We start from the raw sequence: 23,574 nt of genomic DNA, 5'->3' as shown, positions 1-23,574 counted from the left end.
CGTAAGCAGAGGAGCTATGCCACGAGGGGACAGTGAGGGAGACTTTCTTAATGTCTCCCTAAGTCCCGGCATTAGACCAGTCCCTCAACAGCCCCCAGGAGAAACAACAGGAAATTTTTCCGCCGAGGGAGAAGCTGCAAAAGTAAGTGACTTTAGCTTGCATTTAGAGTCACCGAAAGTTGCAACACCCCCCGGCCCAGGGCTAAAACAGCAGGGCGCAGGAGTTGGGACTCCAACGGTTAAATTAGACAGTCCGTGGTTAAATATCATGGACGAGTCTAAAATCACCCTGGGGGACGTTTGGAGGTTGTTGGTTAAATTAGATTCTAATATGATACAGATTAACTCATCTTTTACAGCTATTGCGAATGGGAATAAATCTCTTATACAAGAGCAAGAGAAACGAATAAATAATGTTGAGACTTCCATTAAGGATTTTTCATTAGAATTGCAAAACGTTAAGACTTTAGAAAGTTACCATACTTCTGATAACGTTGTGTTACATGCTAATCTAGAGAATTTGGAAAATTTTATTAAAGTAAGAAATTTACGTTTTGTAAATTTTCCTATCACTAGGTTAATCTCACCGTTTGAAATGTTTTCAAAATATGTTAGGGAAAATTTGGTATGTGAAGAGGTTCCTTTAATATCAAAAATTTATTATATTCAGGTTCAAAGCGGTAACATACCTAGAGCAGGCGAGGATAATACACTAGGAGTATCCACATTTCTGGAAGACTCATTGGATATAATAAATAATAGAACAACGCTGTTTGTATCCTTTGCACTAGAAAAAGATAAAGAGTTCATCTTGGATAAATTTTTTAAAAACAAAGATGTAATGTTCTGTGGACAGAAGGTTTATGCATTTCCAGATGTCTCCAAGCCTACTCAGGCAAGGAGAAAGAAGTTTCTTTCCCTGAAAATGAAAGTTATAGAATTAGGTGCATCCTTTTAGCTAAAATATCCGAGTAAATGTGTTATAAATTTTCAGGGGAAAAAATTTGTATTCACAGAGCCTTCACATCTAGAAGTTTTTCTGAAGGATAAGATTGAGGTTAGTTTGAATAAAATAGTACCAACAGTAACATCTGAAGTTAAGGTCGATTAAATAAATAATTTAGGTAACCCTCTCTTTATTGATTATTATTTATACAACATTATATAAATTTCAGTCCCCCCATTATTTGTATTCGAATAGACAAATTTGTATAATTTGGATTGTGGGAATAAGTTGTATGAATGTATTATGTTGCCTATCGAATTTCCTGTTTATGCACAGTAATGTGAATATTGTATTTCTTTTCTTGAAAAATCTTAATAAAGATTAAATTATAAAAAAAAAAAAAGAAGGTACAGAGAAGGGCTACCAAAATGATAAGGGGAATGGAACAACTCCCCTATGAGGAAAGACTAAAGAGGTTGGGACTTTTCAGCTTGGAGAAGAGACGACTGAGGGGGGATATGATAGAGGTGTTTAAAATCATGAGAGGTCTAGAACGGGTAGATGTGAATCGGTTATTTACTCTTTCGGATAGTAGAAAGACTAGGGGGCACTCCATGAAGTTAGCATGGGGCACATTTAAAACTAATCGGAGAAAGTTCTTTTTTACTCAACGCACAATTAAACTCTGGAATTTGTTGCCAGAGGATGTGGTTAGTGCAGTTAGTGTAGCTGTGTTTAAAAAAGGATTGGATACATTCTTGGAGGAGAAGTCCATTACCTGCTATTAAGTTCACCTAGAGAATAGCCACTGCCACTAGCAATGGTTACATGGAATAGACTTAGTTTTTGGGTACTTGCCAGGTTCTTGTGGCCTGGATTGGCCACTGTTGGAAACAGGATGCTGGGCTTGAAGGACCCTTGGTCTGACCCAGTATGGCATTTTCTTTCTTATGAGCCTGTGTGAGGGGCAGTACTGAGAACGGAGTTAATCTCTGGGACTGGCGATAGAGTGGAAGGGGTTGAGCCTAGAGATGGAGGGGAGAGATACTGGCAAGTGGAAGGCAACGTGGCCAGGGGAGTAAGGAGAGAGAGTGGAAGGGACAATCTTACAGTGAATTTCTAGAGATTTTCTGCTCAAAATATTTAAAACTCTGCATCTTTAAGTAATAACCTTTTTCTGAATTAATGTAAAATGTAATTACTTAAAGAGTGTCATGTAAATTGTGTTATTTTGACCAATATAAAATATGCAGAGCTTTGCAGAATTTTAAGTTTTTGTGCGCAGAATTTCCCCAAGAGTAATATGCAAGGTGGTTTTTTTTTTTACATTTGTGAAAACATTATGAAAACCATATAGCTGTATACCATTAAAACTGCCTAGGCAAAATACATGTTTGCATTTTAAGAATGATCTATTAAAATTGCTACTAAACAGATAGTAGTGTATTTTACTAAACCGTAGGACACCGTCATAGAAATAACATTATTAATCATGCAGAAGGGTGTCCACTGATAGTTGCTGTTGGCTTCATGAATTCTTTAGTTATCATTTGTTTTAACGCTACAACTCGTCCAACAAAGGTAAAATAAGGGCTTGCCATAACAAATCTACCCTTAACACGTAATTAATGTGCATATTCAAATAATTAATGAGTATATTTTATCGCATCGGAGAATTTGACTTTGCTGACTACTTCATTCCCTCGGAGTGGCTGACATTTTTAGATCAACAGTAGGATTCATCAAAATCTTGTAAACACCGCTTCATTTTTATTATCGCGCACAACACCATGACATGTACATTGACCAGATATAGACAGGCACTCTGATATACAGCCATGAGTCAGTCTGGGATGTGCTAGATGGCTGACTGCGAAAAAAACCCAACAAAGAACACTTTTCAAAAGGCTTTCGTGTCTGACATGACTCAAATCTTCGGTCATTGTTGTTCCCTAAAATCGGCAAACTTGTATCTTTAACTCACGCCGTGCTTATAAAACAGATCCAAGTTTGTGCTTTTTAACCATGGATACAAACTTCATCCCGCCACCAGAGGGTGCGCGTGAGTGACTTGCAAGCGTCCTTTTGGCAAACCAGAATTAGCCGGTCCTAGCAACCAAAAGAGTGCATAGGGTGAAAACTGCACATACTTTTATGATCATGAATCAAAAAAAGAAATAAAATCTGCAGTCAAGGCGAGGACTGCAACATGCCGGTGAATCGTCTGAACGAGACTCGCTATTTCGTGCAAAACAGGGAAACGATCGGAGCCGCAGCGGGCTCGGGCATAACGGCCGGATCCTGATCCACGCCAGCCGCCGCTGGAAAGGTAGAAGGGAAAGAGTGAATGAGGCGGAGGGGGCCGGGCAGGGGCTCCGGACTGTGCGATCGGAGGCGCGGGGAGCGGTGTCCGCCCCCCCGTGTTTGATCTATTGGTCTCTCGAGGGGGGGGGATGTTTGCCCCCAGCTCCCTGTTCGTCTGCATTGGCAGCGGCTTCATTTTCTGATCAGAGAGGCGCGCGCTGCCGCTGCCAGGGGTAACTGCCGGTCATTCATTGCTTGAGGCGCGAGAGGTAAGGGAACCCCGGCCCGGGCGGCCGCGAGCTCCGCAGGAGGAGGACTCCCCCCTCCCCCCGGCGCGCTGGGTTTGCAGCGGGATAAAGCAGCTCGGGGGCAAGCGCTGCGCCCTCTCGCTGGCCGCCCGGACTGCGTGCTCCTGGGGGGGGGGGGGGGCGCTTTTCTGGCTGCTCTCTCCTTGTGCTGGGCGATTGCAGATTTGTTTGGAAGGGAGCCAGCTGCGCTTCCGACTTCCAGACTTTTGTTTGCCGATGTGCTGAAGTCTTAGATGTGTTTGTGTAAATATTTATTTTCTTAGAATTTAAAGATGATCAAACTTTCAAATGTGGTGAGAGGACCTATGACAGCTGCATGATTTAAAAACCTCATCTCGCAACGAGGTTTTGGCAATTCTGCTGGCTTGTTCGGTTTTTATTTTAAATTTTGGTTTAGGCTTGTAAATCTAAAATGTTTGAAGACTGATAGCCTGGGATTGTAATCGTTGCAGTGCTGGAAAGTGGAGGAGAGGGGGGGGGGGGGGGGAAGAGCTAAAGTCAACAGATTTAATAGGACAACAGTTTCCCAGCAGAGGATAAGGAGAGGAGCTGCTCAGCCAATTACGACTGCTCCAGCAACCGAGCTGCAATCAGCCCGGGAGAGGTGGTCTCAGGGCTACCAGGATGCAATGTTTCTGTGCTGCTCCTTCCAAGCACCAACCCCTGCTCTCACAGCAAAAGCATTAGAAAAGTTGTATCCAAACAGCAGAAGGACACTGTGGCAATAAATAAACCACGGGACACCAGTGGCCCTGACATCTCTCTCCGTTTCTTGACCATATTGTTACATGTCTGGATTCCTCCCCCTTTCCTGTCCCTGAGGCCTGTGAGCTGGTGACAGAGGATACAGGCAGGAAGGGTCTAACTAACAAACTTTTTATACTTTACCTTTTATGATTTGTAACTCACCTTTCAACAATTTGTGCTCATAGCAAGGCTGGGTGTGGAGGTTTCTAGTTAGTCGTGGCAGTGGAATGATTATCAAGGGAATTTTGTGGCAGTGAGGTTGGATCTTGGTGAATATCTTTTGGGGGGAGAGAGAGGGGATGGCAGGTGAAGGGCACCTTGGAGCTCTGGATGCAAGGGTTCACTGTCTAATGGTCCTATGGCAATAATTAAGGAAACGATGGACTTCTTCAGGGCTGGAAGAGGGCAGAGAAATAATAACGGGGTCACAAGTTTGGTGGTTTGCTAGTCCTCCCAGTGTGTTTTCACTTATGTATTTTATGTGAGGTTTGTTGAGTGAAATAGTGGTTTTTTTTTTATTTTTGTTCACTGCTTTAGGTGATTTTTATTGAAGACCAGGGTGGTAGGTGGTAATATTAAATAAAATAAAACCTTTAAAAAAGATCCTGAACAAAGGTGGTTGGATGATTGGGCAAGAGACGCCAGTAGTTCAGGTTGCAGCGGTGTGGGCTGCAGCTTTGGCTTATTCCAGATGTATAGTTCACAACAGGCAATATAACACAGCAGGGGTCACCTGCTACTCACCGCCCTGGCCCTCCATCAAACACTAGGCACTTTGGTTTCTACGTACTGCACCCCCAGAGTTGCAGGGCGCTGGTTTGGCCACCAGCACATAGCTATATGCTATGGTGACTGCTCCACAGTACACTTGCTCACTAATGCGGGTTTGGACGCACGTTTTTGACGCGCTAGCTTTACCCCTTATTCAGTAAGGGGTAATAGCGTGTTGAAAACGCACAGCCAACCCCCCCCAAAACTAATAGCGTACGCAACATGCAAATGCATGTTGACGGCCCTATTAGTTATTCCCATGTGATTCAGTAAGTAAAATGTGCAGCCAAGCCGCACATTTTACTTTTAGAAATTAGCGCCTACCCAAAGGTAGGCGTTAATTTCTGCTGGCACCGGGAAAGTACACAGAAAAGCAGTAAAAACTGCTTTTCTGTGCACCCTCCAACTTAATATCATGGCGATATTAAGTCGGAGGTCCCAAAAGTAAAAAAAAATGTAAAATCGGCCTGCGGCTCGTGGGTTGAAAACCGGACGCTCAATTTTGCCGGCGTCTGGTTTCCGAACCCGTGGCTGTCAGCGGGTTTGAGAACAGACGCCGGCAAAATTGAGCGTCGGCTGTCAAACTCGCTGACAGCCGCTGCTCCTGTCAAAAAAAGAGGTGCTAGGGATGCGCTAGTGTCCCTAGCGCCTCTTTTTACCGCGGGCCCTAATTTGAATTTTTTTTTTTTTTTACTGAATCGCACGCACAGGAGAGTGGCCTGTGCGCGCGCCGGGTCGCCCGCTCTCCCGCGACTTTTACTGTATCATCCCGTTACAGCAGTGACCAGGCAGAGGCAGATATCACTGGCCCCTCCTAGGTACAGGTGCCCCTCCTAGTCCTGTTACTGGCTAGCCCTCCCAACTGACGTGTTTCCCTCTTTAGGTGAAGGGGGCCTGTGCTTCAGAGTCCCAGTCACCCGACTACAGAGCTGCAGGCTGTTTTGCCTCTGATTTACACTGACAGCTCCTGTCACTAAATACACCTTAAACTAACACTTTACAAATTAACAAGTCAGCGCGCCCAAATCGCTCATGTCTTCCTCTTAGTTTCTCTGGGTAGTCATGCAGTTCTGTTGTGTGCTTTCCTCGTGTAGCTTCTTCTCTCATCTCCTGTTGGCTGCTTTGATCTGCACGCTTGCAGGCAAACACATGCAGGGAGCTTAAGCACTAGGGATGTGCATTCAGTTTTAAACGAAATAGACAATGACAACGAGATTGTCTATTTGGGAGCGGCCCGAAACAAACAAAAAAAAAGTCAAAGTTTTGTGAAATTTCATGTTAGTGCGCACTAACGGAACTTAATGCACCCCCCCAGTTTTCTGATTTCGGACTAAGTGCGTCCTAATTAAATTTAGTGCGCATTAACACAAATGTTACCAATAAGTTAAAAAATGTCAATTGGGGAGTATTTCGTTAGCTAGAGGTATGGTTCTGTGTTCCCATTGGCTGTCTCCTTACTGGCTCTTTTAGAAGAGGATAGTAAGACATGAGAACAGGGACTTAGTGCGCACTAAACCTCAATATTTATTTATTTATTTATTTTCTATGCCGACGTTCGTGACACAAGTCATATCACTATCGGTTTACATCGAACATTAACTTAATCGTTTAAGAGGGGGAGGTGAGTTACAATGAAAACGAGGGCTACTAGAGCTTGGAGGATAGAAGGAGGTAAGGAGTGAAGGAACAATTGAGTAGTAGTATATATCGAATAGCAGATGTAAAAGGAACATATAAATGATATTAGTTATAACAATAATACACCTATACGATATATACAATGTGAATTTACTGACTGTAACATTACATGTTATAAGGTTAAGGATAGGCTTGTTTGAACAGCCAGGTCTTAAGTTTTTTCTTAAAGGTCAGCAGGCAGTGGTCCTGGCGTAGGTCAGGAGGCAGGGTGTTCCACAGAGATGGCCCAGCTGCGGGGAAGGCAGCTGGGCCATCTCTGTGGAACACCCTGCCTCCTGACCTCCTGAAGAGTGGATTTGGGGGTGGGTGGGGGGGGGGGGGAGCTTGGAGGGTTCCTTTCTAGGCAGCTCTAACCGGTCTATTTGAGGTGTGGAGTCGAAGCGGGATTTTTAGTTCGAGCGAGTGCTGGTTGTGCATAATAGTGAGGGACTTATGAAGGATTCTGAAGCTTATGGGGGAGCCAATGGAGATTCCTGAGGATGGGCGTGATGTGGTCTCCTCGGCTGGAGTTTGGTTAAGATTCTGGCGGCGGCATTCTGGAGCATCTGCAGGGGTTTTGTGGTAGTTGCGGGGAGGCCAAGGAAGAGGGAGTTGCAGTAGTCGATTTTTGAGAAGAGGGTAGCTTGGAGGACCGTCTGGAAATCATAGAAGTGGAGGAGAGGGTCTAAGCTTTTTCAGAATTTATAGTTTGTGGAAGCATACTTTTGTTGTGTTAATTTTTTTTTTAAGTTCAGTGGGTTGTCCAGTATAACGCCGAGGTCTCTCACTTGGGCAGCTGTGGCGGTTGAGGGGCTGGGGAGGGAAAGGTTATTGTGGTCCGGGGAGATGAGGAGGAGTTCAGTCTTGGCTGTGTTGCACACTAACTCTGAAATGAGGGATACATGAAATAACTACCTCCCAAACCATTATAAAAATGAAATTTGACAGATAACGACCTGAATCGAAAACGACATGAAAAATAAATCAGTGCACATCCCTAGCACAGGTTTGTTTGTTTATTTAATTATTTATTTTAAGTTTTTCTATACTGACGTTCGTCGGCACATCACATCAATTTATAGGTTATAGAAGTTGGCAGCTCCACTTTCTGCCAGTGGCAGTAGTAAGAGAGGTGTGTGCGTGGAGGGGATCTTCATAGTATGCACAGTGGTTGCTCAGCAGTGGGTTTGTGCGTGCTTCTGCACAGTTTTCAACATACTTGATATTCACTACCTTGTAAAAGTCTTCACACCCTTGTATATTTTACACATAAAAATGCACGACAATAAGAGTTTATTTCACTGATCTACACTTTAATAATGAAAGAACAATTGTAAAAATATTCCTAAAGTATTTAAGAAATAAAAACCAAAATTTCTTGATTGTATAAGTCTTCACATCCCTTGACTCATTGCATGGTGAAAATGCCTTATGCAGCAATAACAGCCATGTGTCACTGAGGATAAGCATCTACCAACTTTGCACAGTGGGATAAGAACATTTATTTATTTATTTGGGCATTTTATATACTGGCATTCCAAAAGAAGATCACAACGGTTTACAAAAGCAACATTCATATTCTAGATCAACACAACACGAAAAAAATGTTAACTAGGGGGCTAGGACAGTACATTTTGATACAGAAGTTCCATTTCAATAACCTTCACATATTAGTCAGTAAGTTGTCATATTATACTTTTCATCTCTCTTCACTTATAACTCATTCTTCTAACATTATCTATATTTTGATAGAGAAGTTCTCTGCATATTGATATTTTAAGTCGGATCACATGCATTTTTGAAGAGCCAGGTTTTCAGTTCACGTTTGAAACGCTTTCTTTCTGTTGTTATACGTAACGTCTCAAGTAGAGAATTCCACAACTTGGGGCCTGCGATGGAGCACATTTGGTTTCTTGTTTGTGTTAGATGTGCACTCCGCGTGGTAGGCACAGTTCATAGTCTTTGGTTTTGCGATCTTAGTGTTTGCTGTGTCACTTCTATTAGGCAGGGGTTTCTGTTGATTGATATTGAAAATTACTGGCAGCCAGTGCAGTTGCTATCAGCGAGGGGGTGATGTGGTCAAATTTCCTTGTCCCTAATAAAAGTCTTGTTGAGGCATTTTGTAATAACTGTAGTGGTTTTAGCATAAACAATTTTTTTATTGCGTAGTAAATGTAACAATACAATAACAGTCCGTCGGACAAAGGTACACGTCAGAGTCCAACGGACAATATCACAGAGAAGTCGCCATTATGTATCCTTACAAAATGAATCCCCCATTTCAAGCCCCTCCCCCCCAGCAGACCAATAACCCGACATACATACTGTGATGCAAAGGGTGAGACTATATCAAACCTGTAGTGGTTTTAATAGTCCTGAAGGTAGGCCTAGTAATAGGGAGTTACAGTGATCTATAACATTATTTTATAGACCTCTATCATATCTTCCCTCAGCCATCTTTTCCAAGCTGAAGAGTTCTAACCTCTTTAGCCTTTCTTTATAGGGGGAATCATTCCATCCCCTTTATCATTTAGGTCTCCTTTCTCTGTACCTTTTCTAATTCTGTTATGTCTCTTTTTTGAGATGCGATGACCACAAATGCACACAATACTCAAAGTGTGGTTGCACCATGGAGTGATACAGGGGCATTATGATATTCTCTATTTTATTCTCCATTCCTTTCCTAATAATTCCTAGCATTCTGTTTGCTTTCTTGGCCACCGCCACACAATGAGCAGAGGATTTCAACATGTTTTCCACTATGATGCCTAGATCCTATTCCTGGGTGGTGACTCCTAATGTGGAACCTTGCTCTGTGTAGCTGTAATTTGAGTTGCTCTTCCCTACATGCATCACTTTGCACTTGTCCACATTAAATGTCATCTGCCATTTAGATGCCTAGTCTCCCAATCTTGCGAAGTCGTCTTGCAATTTCTCACAATCCTCTTGTGTTTTAACAGCTTTGACTAATTTTGTATCATCAGCAAATTTGATCACTTCACTCATCATTCCTATCTCTAGGGCATTTATGAATATGTTAAAAAGCAGTAGTGCTAGTACAGATTTATGGGGCACCCCACTATTCACCTTTCTCCATTGATAAATTTGACCATTTAGCCCTACTCTGTTTTCTATCTTTTAACCATTTTTCAATTCACAACAGAACATTGCTTTCTATCCCATGTCTTTATAATTTCCTCAAGAGTTTCCTTTTTAAAAACCAGAATTAGGTTGGCCAATCTTCAGGTGCCATAGCTGATTTTAATGATAGTTTACAAATTACCAACATTAGGTCTGCAATTTCATTTTTCAGTTCTTTCTGCACTCTGGGATGTATACCATCTAGTTCAGGTGATTTTCTACTCTTTAGTTTGTCAATTTGCCCTATTACATCTTCCAGGTTCACTAAGGTTTGTTTCAGTTCCTCTGAATCATCACATTTAAATATCACTTCTGACATCGGTATCTGCCTTTCATCTTTCTCGGTAAAGACCAAAGCAAAGAATTCATTTAATTTCTCCACTAAGGCTATGTCCTCCCTTAGTGCCCCTTTTACCCCTTGATCATCTAATGGTCCAAATGATTCCTCAGGCTTTTTGCTTCAAATGTACCTGAAAAAGGTTTTATTAGGAATTTTTGCTTCCATGGCAAGCTTCTTTTCAAATTCTGTGTTTGCCTTCCTTATCAATGCTTTGCCTCTAACTTGCTAGAGCTTATAATGTTTCCTGTTTTTCATTCAGATCCCTTTTTCATTTTTTTTGAAGGATGTTCTTTTGGCTACAATAGCCTTTCTCACCTCACCTTTGAAGCATGCTGGCAGTTGTTTGGCCTTCCTTCCACCTTTTTTAATGCCTTGGAATACAACCGGTCTAGGCTTCCAAGATATTTTTAACAGTGTCCATGCCTGATGTAAGCTCTTCGCCTTTGCAGCTGCACCTTTCAGTTTTTTTCTAAACCATTTTTCTCGTTTTTTCATAATCTCCCTTTTGAAGGTGAAATGCTATTGCAGTAAATTTCCTTAGTGTCTTCCCTCCGTTATCAAGTCAGATTTGACCATGCTATGATTACTGTTGCCAAGTGCTGCTTTTGCCCATTCTTGTTGTCCAAAGAACTCAAGAGCTTTGGTCGATCCAAATGCCAAACGGCTAAATAAAGTCGATAAAGGAAATTAGAAGAACTTTGGAGTCCATCGACCTCTGGTTTTCATTCTTGAAGTAATGAATCATATAAACACACTTAAGCTAAGTAAATTTAGGTGATATGCTTACCTTATTTGCAAGTTGACTATGTGGTTTTGTTTTACTTCCCAAAGAACGTGCTATATTTTGTTATGCTGTCTCTTGGTAATCTTTCTACTTGTCATTTGTAATGGTGCATAATATGGCTTATGGCAGTAAGTCATGATGTTTTTGAAATGATTTTACTTTGACTGGTGCAGGACACAGCTCTTAGCAGTTGTATTACTGTAGCAAAAAACAAATCCAAAACAAAACACAAAACTTTCATTAGAATAAAAGCATGGTTAAAGATTACTTATCGCAACCTGTACCACTATGGATCTGTCTTCATTGAAATGTTTTGTTGCGCTCTTCAGCTTTGTAAAAGTTCATTATGCTGGAGATTAAGTTGCATGGGAGGAGACTTGGCCTGTGTTGGTCCAGTCCTCTGGCTCAACACTGTGGTACAGGAGAATTGAGCTTCCTGTCTGATGGGATAGTGGAGGTAAGACAACCGTCACTAGTACAGTGACCCTTGCTGACCGCTGAATAGCACAGAGGGGAATATCCTGAAGAAGTCTTCTGTCCAGTCCTCCTGGCTGGAGCTGAACATGCCTTATGGGGTGGGAGGCTTTATAGAAAACAAACAGTCAAATGGGGAATTAAAGAGAACCTTCCAAAAACTAACTAAAAAATCCCTTGGCCCACTGTTGATATTGTGGTTGGGTATTGTAGGCAGCAGAATTGTTTCATTTGCTCCATACAAGCAAAAGTACTTTCAGACATCTCTGTGTGGTAATAATATAGATTTCCTTAGCCTTTCCCTCTTTGTAGTGTTTAGCATCTCGATAGAAAAGCAACAAAATATTTTTCTTGAGAAGAGGAATACTTTTTGATGACTCTCAGCAAGTCTAGGGCCCTATGTTCTAAGCATTTTTCCTATGGAAACACAATGAGAGAAAACCTTTAGTACATAGGCCCGTTCATGATTTAGAATGCCGCTCATGTTTTAAACTCTTGAGAAATAAACTGTATTTTACTGAAATCTGTCTATAACCTTTTTTGATTTGCTGGCTTATGATGCACTATCTTTGAATATTTGTATATATATATATGCAGTATATATTTGTGTATATATATATATAGAGAGAGAGTAAAATAATTTTTAAAAAAATATTAAACAGAAAGCAACAATTGAATGTAGCTTTATGTTTTTTTGTGAAAGCATGCCTTCTATACATTGCAGAATATCGTGTGGAGACGATGTGCCCCAGTGCTGAAGACGGTAATGATTCCAAAGAGGACTCCAAAGCCAGGAAGAAATCTCTGAATCCCAATCCAAACGTAGATGGCGGATGGGCTTGGATGATCGTTCTCTCTTCTTTTCTTGTACATATACTTGTCATGGGGTCACAGATGGCACTAGGAATTCTAAATATGGAATGGCTTGATGAATTCAATCAGAGCCGTGGCCTGACAGCATGGGTTAGCTCGTTGAGTATGGGCATCACATTGATTGTCGGTATGTTCCTTTGGCTGTTAACCTATTGCAAAAGTACTGTATAGTCTGCAAGTCGTCATTTGTTCTAGTAGTTTCTTGAGATAGAGAGAAAACAGGGATTGGAGAGAAATAAACAGGGATAGTCCCACTCCATAAGGGCTTCCACTCTCCTTAGTCCCCTCATCCCGCTCAATCACTCTTTCAGTGCCCCACTCACATCTTGATCCACTTTCACTCTTTCTTCTCCTTGATATCTTCAGTCTTTGCTTTTCCCTTCTCCCCTACACTTTTCTCCTGAGCCCCATACCTTCCTCTTTCTCCCTCTGCCTTCTCTTCCATTAATATTCCCCTCTATCTTTTCCTCTTTGCTTCTTCCACGTCCCAGACTTAAACACCAAGACCCCGTCCCTGTCCTATTACTACGCTTTGTAATAATCAAAAAAGCAAGAAAGACCCTTGAGGCTTTTGTACAAAACATTCACCCCACCCTTGCTCATTCACGTTAAGATTATGACTGTGGCTCGTGAATGTTGCCCCAGCCGAAAGCCTTGATGCAGTCCTACCACTGGTTTTGGGTTGTAATCATCCAATCTTTGTGGAAGTCCAGTGCAGCCGCACTTTCATGCTGTGCCCATTGAGTTGGGTTAACCCCTCCTTGGCCCTCTCAAGTTCCCTATGGGTGAGCAAACACTCATGTCCCATCCCTCATTTCTTCTTTCTGTTATTGTCCCTGCTCCATTTGCCCTTATCATTGTGCTCTGTTTCATTTGCCAAGCATATTTAATTCTGTTACCGTTTCGGTTGCTCCTACCTCTGCTGGCAAACTTCTCATTCCAAAGACTCCCTTGCCTATTTTTAAATGCATGCATAAACCAATTCTTGTAGCAAACAAATAAGGACTTCATCTCTGCATGGCCCACGCTTGTATTGCCAGCACCTCGCAATGCTATGATCTCTGGTTCATACGCTCCCAAAGTGACAAGAAAAGATTCAAATTATATATTTTTATGCAATAAAATAATACTTCTATCAAGTGTCTCTTACCTATTAAAAGGCTGCTGACTCTGATCAATGCTGATGTTTCTTTTCCACATTCATAAAGTGGTGCTTATTGGTGAAAATTGCACACTCCAGTCTCACTATTATACGCAAAGTCCCGACACGGGTTGTGTTCTGATGCCCGGGGATCCTCATCCGGGGATTTCTTAAATCCTTGGCATCTTTATCAAGAAACTCTTCTATTTTATCAGTGTGCCCTTCAATTGGCCATCTTACACGAGTTTCTTACAGCTCAACCCTGCAACGTCAGATCATGACTCCTTCTCTATGGAAAATGTCTTAATTTCATATTTTATTGGAACCTTTCAAATATTTTGAATGTTCCATATTCCCCCATTTCTTTTTCCTCCAGCAAAAACATCTTGAGCGGCTTTGTTTTTCTTTGTACGATTTGTGTTGCAGGTCTTGAATCCTTTTGCGAGCCCTTTTCTGACCGTTTCTGTCCTTATCAAGGAATGTCTTCCAGAAATGAGCACAGTACTCAAGGTGGGGTCTTGCTTGTGACCTCTACAAGGGCCATATTGCATTCTTTGTGCCCTTGTAGAGGTCACAAGCAAGACCCCACCTTGAGTACTGTGCTCATTTCTGATTAGTCTTATTACATTGACTGACTGCCTTGAAGTCAGCAAGTGATTACTCCTCGACCTCTGTTTTGGTTAACAGTTTCTAGTTCTTGTCCTAGCTGACATGCGGTTTTGCATCCAAAGTACATGATTTTACGTTTTCTAACATTGAAGCTCATTTTTCCAACGCTTGACCTTTTGACCATTCTTCATTTTTTTTCAAGACCCCTTTTTTTTTTCCGCCATTTCCCATGTGTCAACTCTAGTACAGAGTTTTGTATCTTCTGCAGACAAGCATATTTTCCCCTCAAGCTCCTCAGCAAGGTCACTAATGCGGATGTGAAAAAGAACCAGTCCTAATACTGAGCTCTAGGCAGTGGACTGGTCTCTTTTCCTTCAGAAAAAAATGGACTTCATTTCACCCTGCTCTCTGTGACCTGATGTTCATCCAATTCCTCCCCAGTTTGCAGCTTTCTGCCCTCTTCCCATCCCATTCAACTTGCTTACCAGTCTTCTGTGCGAAACCATGTCAGAAGCTTTACTGAAATCCACTGCACCTCCCAGAAGACATCACCTTGTCACCTCATTCAAGTTTGTCTAACAGGATCTTCTCTTTGTGAAATCAGCTTGGCTGGTGCCTTATCATCTTCAAAGTCCTGCCTATCGTTTTTCTTCAGTAATATTTCCTTAGATCTGAGGGTGCCCACCTAAACCTTGCTCCCACGTTTGTGTAGCAGGACATCTGCTCTCCTCTAGTCCCTCAGAACCTACCCCCCCTCTTTAAGTTCAAACCGAACAGAATTACAAGGCGTGCACTCAGCACATTCTGGAGCTCTTTTGGTATCCATTTAGTGCCATTGCCTTATTCATTTTTCATTTATGTAAGTACTTTAAGTAGCTTCTCCTTTGTAAAAGAGTTTGCAATAATTTTGATTTTTATCAATACTGAGGTCCATATTTAAAAGCATTTAAGCCAGGTAACACAGAAGTCAGCCTGCTTAATGAATAGTTGGGCACTTATCCAGCTAAAGTCTAGCCATTTAATAAGACAGGCAGCTGGACTTTATTTTATCTATTTATTTATTTCTATGCCATCGTTCTATTGACAATCACAACGTTTCACAGAATTCACATTCATAAATTTTAAAATTAAAAAATAAAACCAAATACATAAAATCAAAGACGGTTTTATTACAATTCAGCCTTTACTCGATATCAGGCTGGTCTCCTCATTTAGCCAGCTAAGGGCCAGATTCATTTTGCGTCGGTGAGAAAACCCCTTAGGGGCCGGCGCATCAAAAGCACGCGGTTAAAGGGGCGCTGGTGTTGAGTGCCCTTTTTTTTTTTCCTAACGCATGCACATCCGCAGCCCCTGGGCGCCCGATGCCGTATGTAAATCGGTGGCTGTGCCAGACAGGATGTGCAAGGGACGAATTGTGGGTCCCTAGTGCTCAAAACCACCGGGCGGCCTGGAGGCGCGGCTGTGCGCGGGCTAGGAAAACGGGCGCCCAACACGAGCGTCTGTTTTTATCCCGCCACAGATAACTCGCACGCACGCCTGCAGCGTGTGTATCGTGTGGCCACAAATTATTTTTTCTTCTCATCGAGCCTTTCCTTTTTTTTTTTTTTGTAAACTTCCACTACTTGAGGGGCTTGATCTTAAGTATCACAACGATACTAAGTAGGAGGAACCACTGACAGCACCATTTTTCTTCTTGGGCCCTTGGGTCGTAGTACGACTTAACGCCAGCTCCGGGGGCTGGCGGTAAGTTTGCCGTGTTAACGGGCGAGCGTTGGGCGCCGGGGTTTTTTTTTTTTTCTGCATCAGGGGCGCTAGGTAAAAGCCTCATCTAGAAGGCATTTACGGGAGATGAGTGCTATTAGCTACGACACGTGTTTTGGACGCGCTAATCCCCTTACTGCGGCGGGAATTATTTTAGTGCGTTAAAAAACGCACATGCAGCCGCTCATTAAGCTGTGTGCTAGGCTTAGCGTGCTATATTACATCGGCCCCCTTAGTAAATCAGGAGCTAAGTTGGGGGCATTCTGGGGATGTAACTGGAAAGATTTGAGTTAGCAGCATAACTTAACCGGCTAACTCCGATATTCGGAGTTAGCTGTATAACTTTATCCGGCTAACTTTGCTATCCGGACTGTGTCTAAATTTGGACCTCCCCATTTCTTAGCTTATGTCCGTCGCCTCCTTTTTCTTATAATATCAAGCAAAAGAACTGAAGATTCCTGCCATTTGTCCCCTTCCCAAATCCCATTTTTCATTCATTTGTTTAGATGTTTATATTCCGCTTTGCGCACGTTTTTCAGCGCTTCAGGTACTGCAGGTATTCCCCTATCCCCAGAGGGCTCACAATCTAAGTTATCGCTCTCATTATCTTACTTATTCCACTTTTGGTTTTTTGTTTTTTTTTTTTTACCTCTCCGTAACATATCGAAAGTAGCTTTTATTTCCTCCTCTATCTGGTTGGGCTTCCCTTCTATTTGTGTCTTTGCCCATATAACTGCCCTCTCTGCCTCCCTTTTGTTTCTCATGATAATTCTACCTATCCTTCTTTGTCTGTTGTTGCTTTTTTTTTTTGGCTGAATATTAACATTTTTGTGTTTACCACTTCTGCTGTCTCCTTTGCTGACCTTTCCTTACACAGAGATTTGTTTCCTTTTCGGCGATTCCTTTTATTACTGGCCAAAGCTTCTCTCTATTGTTCAGCTTCCAGATTCCTGGATAGGGCCTGCTCAATGCTACTCGTCTTTGAAGTTAGTCCACTCTGCCCTTCCCCCCTCGAAGTCCTTGGACCCTTGTCCACTTCAGGCAGGAGTTGAGTATGGAACACACGCAGTATTGTGATCACTAGACCCCCAAATTTCCCCTTATCGTGAGATCAGTGACGGTCTATTTGTTTTAATACCAGTCCGGTGTAGCCTTCTGTCACGCGCACTTTCACTGGTTGCCCCTGTAGGCCGTCCAGGACCTCATCACTCCTAGCTGTTACTGCAGTGGCTAGGCCCTAATCCACATCCAGCAAACAGGACATCCTCTCTTTGAATGCCCTCCTGGTGATGCCTTTTCTCTCATGTCTGACAAGTAAGTTGCTTTCCTACACTGGGTGCTCTGGGTGGACAGCCAGATAATTTGCCACGCAAATAGGTGATGTCATCCAGTGGTGTCACCATGAAATAAAAATCTGTAGAAAACTCTAGAAACTATTCCCTAACATGTGTAGACTTCCTTCCCTGCCACTAGTGACCATTGGTCCTATATAATAACTTAACTTAAAACCAAAAGCCAGCTGCAGTAGGGCAGGTGGGAAGGGTCTGTGTTAGGAATGTATTGTTATTTGAAATACTCTGTCCATGTATGCATAGAGCGTTGTCACATTTGGTTGAGAGGTATAGTTGTACTGTTATTTCAATTAATATAGGAAATGTTTTTTGTCATTTCCCGTGTCATTTTGTCTCATTTTGTGAATAAAATGATAGAAAACCAGCAACGCTGAAAGATAGCAGCCAGCCCCCATTACCCTGCCGAGTACAGCCACGTGCCAAACGTTAAAGAAAGGGTCCCTGTGCGGCTTATCTGAGCCCTGGAGTCCAGAGGGGCAGGAAGGAGTCCCAGTTGCTCCTGCCCTGCCAGTGTTGTTCTCTGTGCTGTCTTACTGGAAAAAAAGATCCCAGTACTCACAAGCAGGATGCATGTTTGGGGTTTTTTTTTTTTTTTAAGGATTATAGGGCAAATCAAGCAAGTAGAGGGAAAAAAAAGGTGCCAGTACTCAATACCAACAAGAAACCACCCCTCCCAAAACCAGCTCTGTTTGTACTAAAAAACCGCAGTGGCCTCAGGTCATGCGGCACTATTTTGGAGGATGTAACTGGAGATCACTCCTGCCGCCTTTGGACCCTGGGGCTTTGATAACCTGTGCAGACGGGGGTGTGTGTGTGTGTGTGTGTGTCAAAGGAAGAAAGGCAAGCTTGGATGGCTTTTTAAAAGAAAAAAGGTTTGGGGGTGTGTTTAATCAGGAAAGGGAGGGGCTGAATGCCATTTTTTTTTAGTGTATGCTGTTTATCAATAATGAACAACAAAAAGAGCATCGTCGTCTTCTGTTTTTAATCGATAAATAGGAAAACCAAGAAGAGGTATAACATGCAGGTTGTGTAATCTTATGATAAATGTAACCAAAATTCAAAAAGAATACTTATTTCTATAACACAGCCACAGCATCAGACACCAAGTGTTTACATTTAATAACCTGTCTCTTGCCTTGCAATGGGCTGCAGGTGGCATCAGAGGTAAACACAAACTCATCAATCATTTGCTGATAGGCAAAAAACAATTACTATACGCTCAAGAAAAAATTTCCACTTAATTGAATAAGAGTCGTCCTCACACCAGATTGTAGAAACTGTGTCAACGCTGTGTAATTATGCACACGATTTCAACTACAAACATGTCCCATAGCCCGACACAGGCCCATGTTTCGGCAACCGCCGCCTGCCTCAGCGGTCTTGTTATCTACAAAATAAATGAAAAATAGAATTAAAAAGACGTAAAAACCTTTTATTAATAGAAACACACGACATGGTGGTAACGTTACCTCTCAACGTATTTCGTCTAACTCGGCATCTCTGCTCAACTGGATGTACTCCTGGAAACAGCTATTTAAAGATCAAATCAAATTACGTCACATCCACAGTCTACATAAATCATTGAGAACACAGATGACATCTAACACAACATCCAATCAATTTCTTTACATTGTGCACATGTAATTTAATTTACATAGGTAAAACTACCAGACAAGTTCGCACAAGAATGCTACAACATTGGAGTGCCATTGTGCGTCAAAAAATTGGAGGCTCCGTTGGTTGCACATTGTTTAGAGAAACAACATCCTTTTTGATGATTTCTTTTTTGCTGTCTTAGAACAAGTGAGATATGACATTCAGGGTGGCAATTGGGAATGCATATTGATCACAAAAGAACAACTTTGGATATATTCTCTAAACTCAGTAGAGCCGTTTGGTTTGAATAAGGAAATTGATTGGATGTTGTGTTAGGTGTCATCTGGAACTGCGCTGTATCCCAACTGAGGTAGCATCTCTTTCCCAAATCACACTTTATGGGTCATTGCTAGTTGGAATGACATCTCCAAGTCTCCCAGCTTCCCGGAAAGCAGTGTTTATGTAGGGCAAGAAAAGAGATCTAGGGTCTTGCCTTCACACCAGATGGCAAACCTCCTCCATTTGAACCCAGTGGGATCTGAGAAAATGCATTGAAGAAATCAAAGGAACAAATAATTTCACACTCAAAATGAGTGCCAGCTTTTGAAGTGGAGGGAATGGTCTTTGCAGTTGCACAGGGCACCACCACTCTCAGTGTGACTCAAGAAGAGCTACTTCCTATCCACCTGATGTAACTCTTGGTGGTGAAGAGCTCTGTTGCCCCAGGATGAAAAAATCTGCAGCTCTTTGTAGCCCCCTCATTCTTCCTTCAGGGCCATCCTTGGGGGAGGGGTGAATATGGGTGATTATTTCACCAATCATGAGGAACTCCGGGGCACAAGGAGATCTTAGGAAGGAAGCCTTCCTTTGAGTCACAAGTGGGACAATTTGTTATTTTAGGGATGGCTTGGAGGGCCAAAGAGCTGCTACAGTCCCACCTCCTGAAGTGACCCACCAAAGAAAAGCTACTGTGCTACTCCTGTGGAGCTGATGATCTTATTTCCCCTTCACTCTCCTGTCCTCCCCTCCTTCTCAACTTCATTTTCTGTAATGACCTGCTGACCTTGGTGCCTACCCGGTGGTCAGCGTTCCTTTACCACCAGAGCCCCAGTCAGTAGGCTGTACTGCCCAGATGACAATTCCAGCTGCATGTTCCTTAGGAACACGCACATCTCTGTAGAATTTAAAGAACCGGTGGCAGGAAGGTACACACAGCACACCCTGATGATGTCACCCTGTTGTGTTCTGTGCTTCCTCGCCATCCTTTGGACTCAAGTGTCTCCTCTCTGGGTCCAGTTCTTGTCCATATCCCCTGGCCTTGTGTTCTTTTTTTCAGTTTTGGCCTGATCTTCCATCTCAACCTTTACTGAAACTTGCCTCTGCTGCCCACCTCATCCTTTGCCTGGAACTTATGTCTGCTACCTGCCTTGACCATTGTCTGGATTCTGACCCTGCTGCCAGCCATCCACCAAGAGGGTTGCCATAGCATCAGGTACTGCCACACCCAGTTCTCTATAAAATCCTACTGGCCCCCAGAACCCAAGGACTCAACCTGCGGAGGAGGAAGCCGGCTTAGGTGAAGACTCTGTGCTTCTTGCCAGCTGATGGCGTGTCTGCTACCATTGGTTAGACAGCCCACACCATAGTGGGCCAGATTGTGTCAACTGACTGTGGTTTAAGCTCACATTCTCCTGGATTGTGTAAGTTTGATGAGTCCATGAGATCAGTGGATACCCTCTCAGTCCAGTTTCTGCAGGGTCTGGCTTATCAATTTCTGCAGCAACAAGATCAACTCTCCCAAATCATGACTCTCCTGCAAACTGACAACTCGCCTAGATTCTATCCATCCTGCAGGAGTTCCTTTTCCAGCAGCAGTGGTGGCTATTGCTCTGCCTCCCAGGGTGCCAGTGGTGATTCCCCATCTGGCACCATCCCCACACTATGAAGGGGATCCTATGTTCTGTCAAGGCTTTATAAATCAGTGTTTAATCACCTTCAAGCCTCAAGCAGCTAATTTTCCCACAGATTATGCTAATTTTCCCCACAGATTTCTCTTCTTTCCAGACAAGCACTCACATGAGCCTCTACACTTTTTGAATACAGCGATCCACTACTGGGGAATCTTGATGACTTCTTGTCTCACTTCAGGAGAATTTTTGATGAAACAGAGTATTCGGCTTCTACTGCCCCAGAGTTTCTCCGTCTTTGGCAAGGTTCCAAGATGGTTGGAGAGTATGCCATCAGCTTTCAGACCCTGCCATTGGAGCTACCATGGAATCAGGAGAGTTTGGAGGCTGTTTTTTGGCAAGGAGTTGGTGACCCCATTGATGACAGGAGATGCCATCCAATCGAGACAATCTTATCACCCTATGCATAAAAATCGATGTGTGCTTCCAGGAGTGGGCATAAAAGAGAGAGTTCTCCCAAAGGGCCGTCCATCTGGCACCGCGGTTCCAATGACCCCTACTAGTGCCTCCACAGGGACCTGCCCTGACTTATCTGGAAGAGGAATCAATACAGCTGAGCTGTTTTAAGATTTCTGATGAGGAAAGAGATAGGCATAGGTTGCAAAATATGTGCCTGTACTGTGCTGGATTGGGACATTACCTCAGCAAGTGTCCCAAGAAACAGGGAAATGCAAAAGCCTAGGGCTGGTTGGGGAGGCAATCCTAGGTTCGGTTGACTCTACTTTCTATACTCAGATTATAGTACCAATATACCTGCAGGTAAAGGGGGAGGATTTCACTGCTGAAGTCTTCCTCAACTCTGGGGTAGCTGGCAATTTAATTGATGAGAGACGGGTTCTACACCTTGGTATTCCTACAGAGACCTGAACGAGAAACTGACCATTTCCTCAGTCTATGATGACTCATTGCCCTGGGATCATTAGTGGCGTCCTGCCGTGTGCACCAGAACCAGGCCTGAAGGTAGGTGCGGTGGTCCGCAGGGCAACCTGTGGACTGCCGATCTTAACAGTACCCCTGCTCTTAAGCCCTCCCCTCCAGAGGCCTTGGGCTTGCAGGAGTACTGGCGATGACAGTCCCATTTCTTGCATTGGGAGATTGACCATCTTCAGCTCTCTGTGGAATTCTTTCCACAGAGAGCTTGGGTGGTAGCTTTCACAACCAACAATTGTTTTCTTTCCCATAATTCATGCAATTCCTGAGATGAAGGTTGAGCCGTAGGCAAAGGGGTGGTCTCTTCTGGACCTTTTTGGCAGAGGGCAACCTCTACCATGAGAGTAAAAACATTATCCATCTTCTCAGACTTTGGGCTGGTAGAACTAGATGGGACCTTCGGATTTCTTTCATGCTTCCTTTTACTTTCTTACAAAAGTCAGGCCTGCAGGATTCATATCTCTTCATTTTCGCCTTTGATATTTGACTCAAGTTCCTTCTTATCGAAGCTGTGTTCCTTTTCCAAATGTCTTCGTTTGGACTTCTCCTGTTCCAATTGTTCTTGTAATTGTTCATAGACTTCTTTAAGGTTATTTTCCTGGAGGTGCAGTGGAGAAGTTTGAGTTCTTCTGGATTCTCTACAGAGAGTTAGAAGTGTCCGAAGAGTGGAGGCCACAATTACCAGGGCAAGAGAACATAACATGCCATACTGGGTCAGACCAAGGGTCCATCAAGCCCAGCATCCTGTTTCCAACAGTGGCCAATCCAAGCCATAAGAAACCTGGCAAGTACCCAGAAACTAAGTCTATTTCATGTTACCATTGCTAGTAATAGCAGTGGCTATTTTCTAAGTCAACTTAATAGCAGGTAATGGACTTCGCCTCCAAGAACTTATCCAATCTTTTTTTAAACACAGCTATACTAACTGAACTAACCACGACCTCTGGCAACAAATTCCAGAGTTTAATTGTACGTTGAGTGAAGAAGAACTTTCTCGATTAGTTTTAAATGTGCCACATGCTAACTTCATGGAGTGCCCCCTAGTCTTTCTATTATCCGAAAGTGTAAATAACTGATTCACATCTATCCGTTCTAGACTTCTCATGATTTTAAATACGTCTATCATATCCCCCCTCAACCGTCTCTTCTCCAAGCTGAAAAGTCCTAACTTCTTTAGTCTTTCCTCATAGGGGAGCTGTTCCATTCCCCTTATTTTGGTCGCCCTTCTCTGTACCTTCTCCATCGCAATTATATCTTTTTTGAGATGCAGTGATCAGAATTGTACACAGTATTCAAGGTGCGGTCTCACCATGGAGCGATACAGAGGCATTATGACATTTTCCGTTTTATTCACCATTCTCTTTCTAATAATTCCCAACATTCTGTTTCCTTTTTTGACTGCCGCAGCACACTGAACCGACTATTTCAATGTGTTATCCACTATGACACCTAGATCTCTTTCTTGGGTTGTAGCACCTAATATGGAACCCAACATTGTGTAACTATAGCATGGGTTATTTTTCCCTATATGCATCACCTTGTACTTATCCACATTAAATTTCATCTGCCATTTCGACACCCAATTTTCCAGTCTCACAAGTTCTTCCTGCAATTTATCACAATCTGCTTGTAATTTAACTACTCTGAACAATTTTGTATCATCTGCAAATCTGATTACCTCACTCGTCGTATTTCTTTCTAGATCATTTATAAATATATTGAAAAGTAAGGGTCCCAATACAGATCCCTGAGGCACTCCACTGCCCACTCCCTTCCACTGAGAAAATTGTCCATTTAATCCTACTCTCTGTTTCCTGTCTTTTAGCCAGTTTGCAATCCACGAAAGGACATCG

General features: G+C 42.8%; 1 protein-coding gene across 1 annotated transcript in view; it reads left to right on the top strand.

The window, feature by feature from the left end:
- The first annotated feature begins 2,969 nt into the window (after positions 1-2,969).
- SLC16A14 (solute carrier family 16 member 14) overlaps positions 2,970-23,574 on the top strand; it is a 77,687-nt gene continuing 57,082 nt past the window's right edge. Inside the window, exons 1-2 of the mRNA XM_029616035.1 lie at positions 2,970-3,275; positions 12,217-12,492. Of these exons, the coding sequence (XP_029471895.1) occupies positions 12,234-12,492 (259 nt within the window). The 5' untranslated portion in view covers positions 2,970-3,275; positions 12,217-12,233. The remainder of the gene's footprint in view (positions 3,276-12,216; positions 12,493-23,574) is intronic.

The sequence above is a fragment of the Rhinatrema bivittatum genome, chromosome 9 (assembly GCF_901001135.1).
Source record: "Rhinatrema bivittatum chromosome 9, aRhiBiv1.1, whole genome shotgun sequence".
NCBI classification, from domain to species: domain Eukaryota; kingdom Metazoa; phylum Chordata; class Amphibia; order Gymnophiona; family Rhinatrematidae; genus Rhinatrema; species Rhinatrema bivittatum.
The sequence above is the reverse complement of the archived record's forward strand: the minus strand, read 5'-3'. Positions and strand labels throughout refer to the sequence as shown.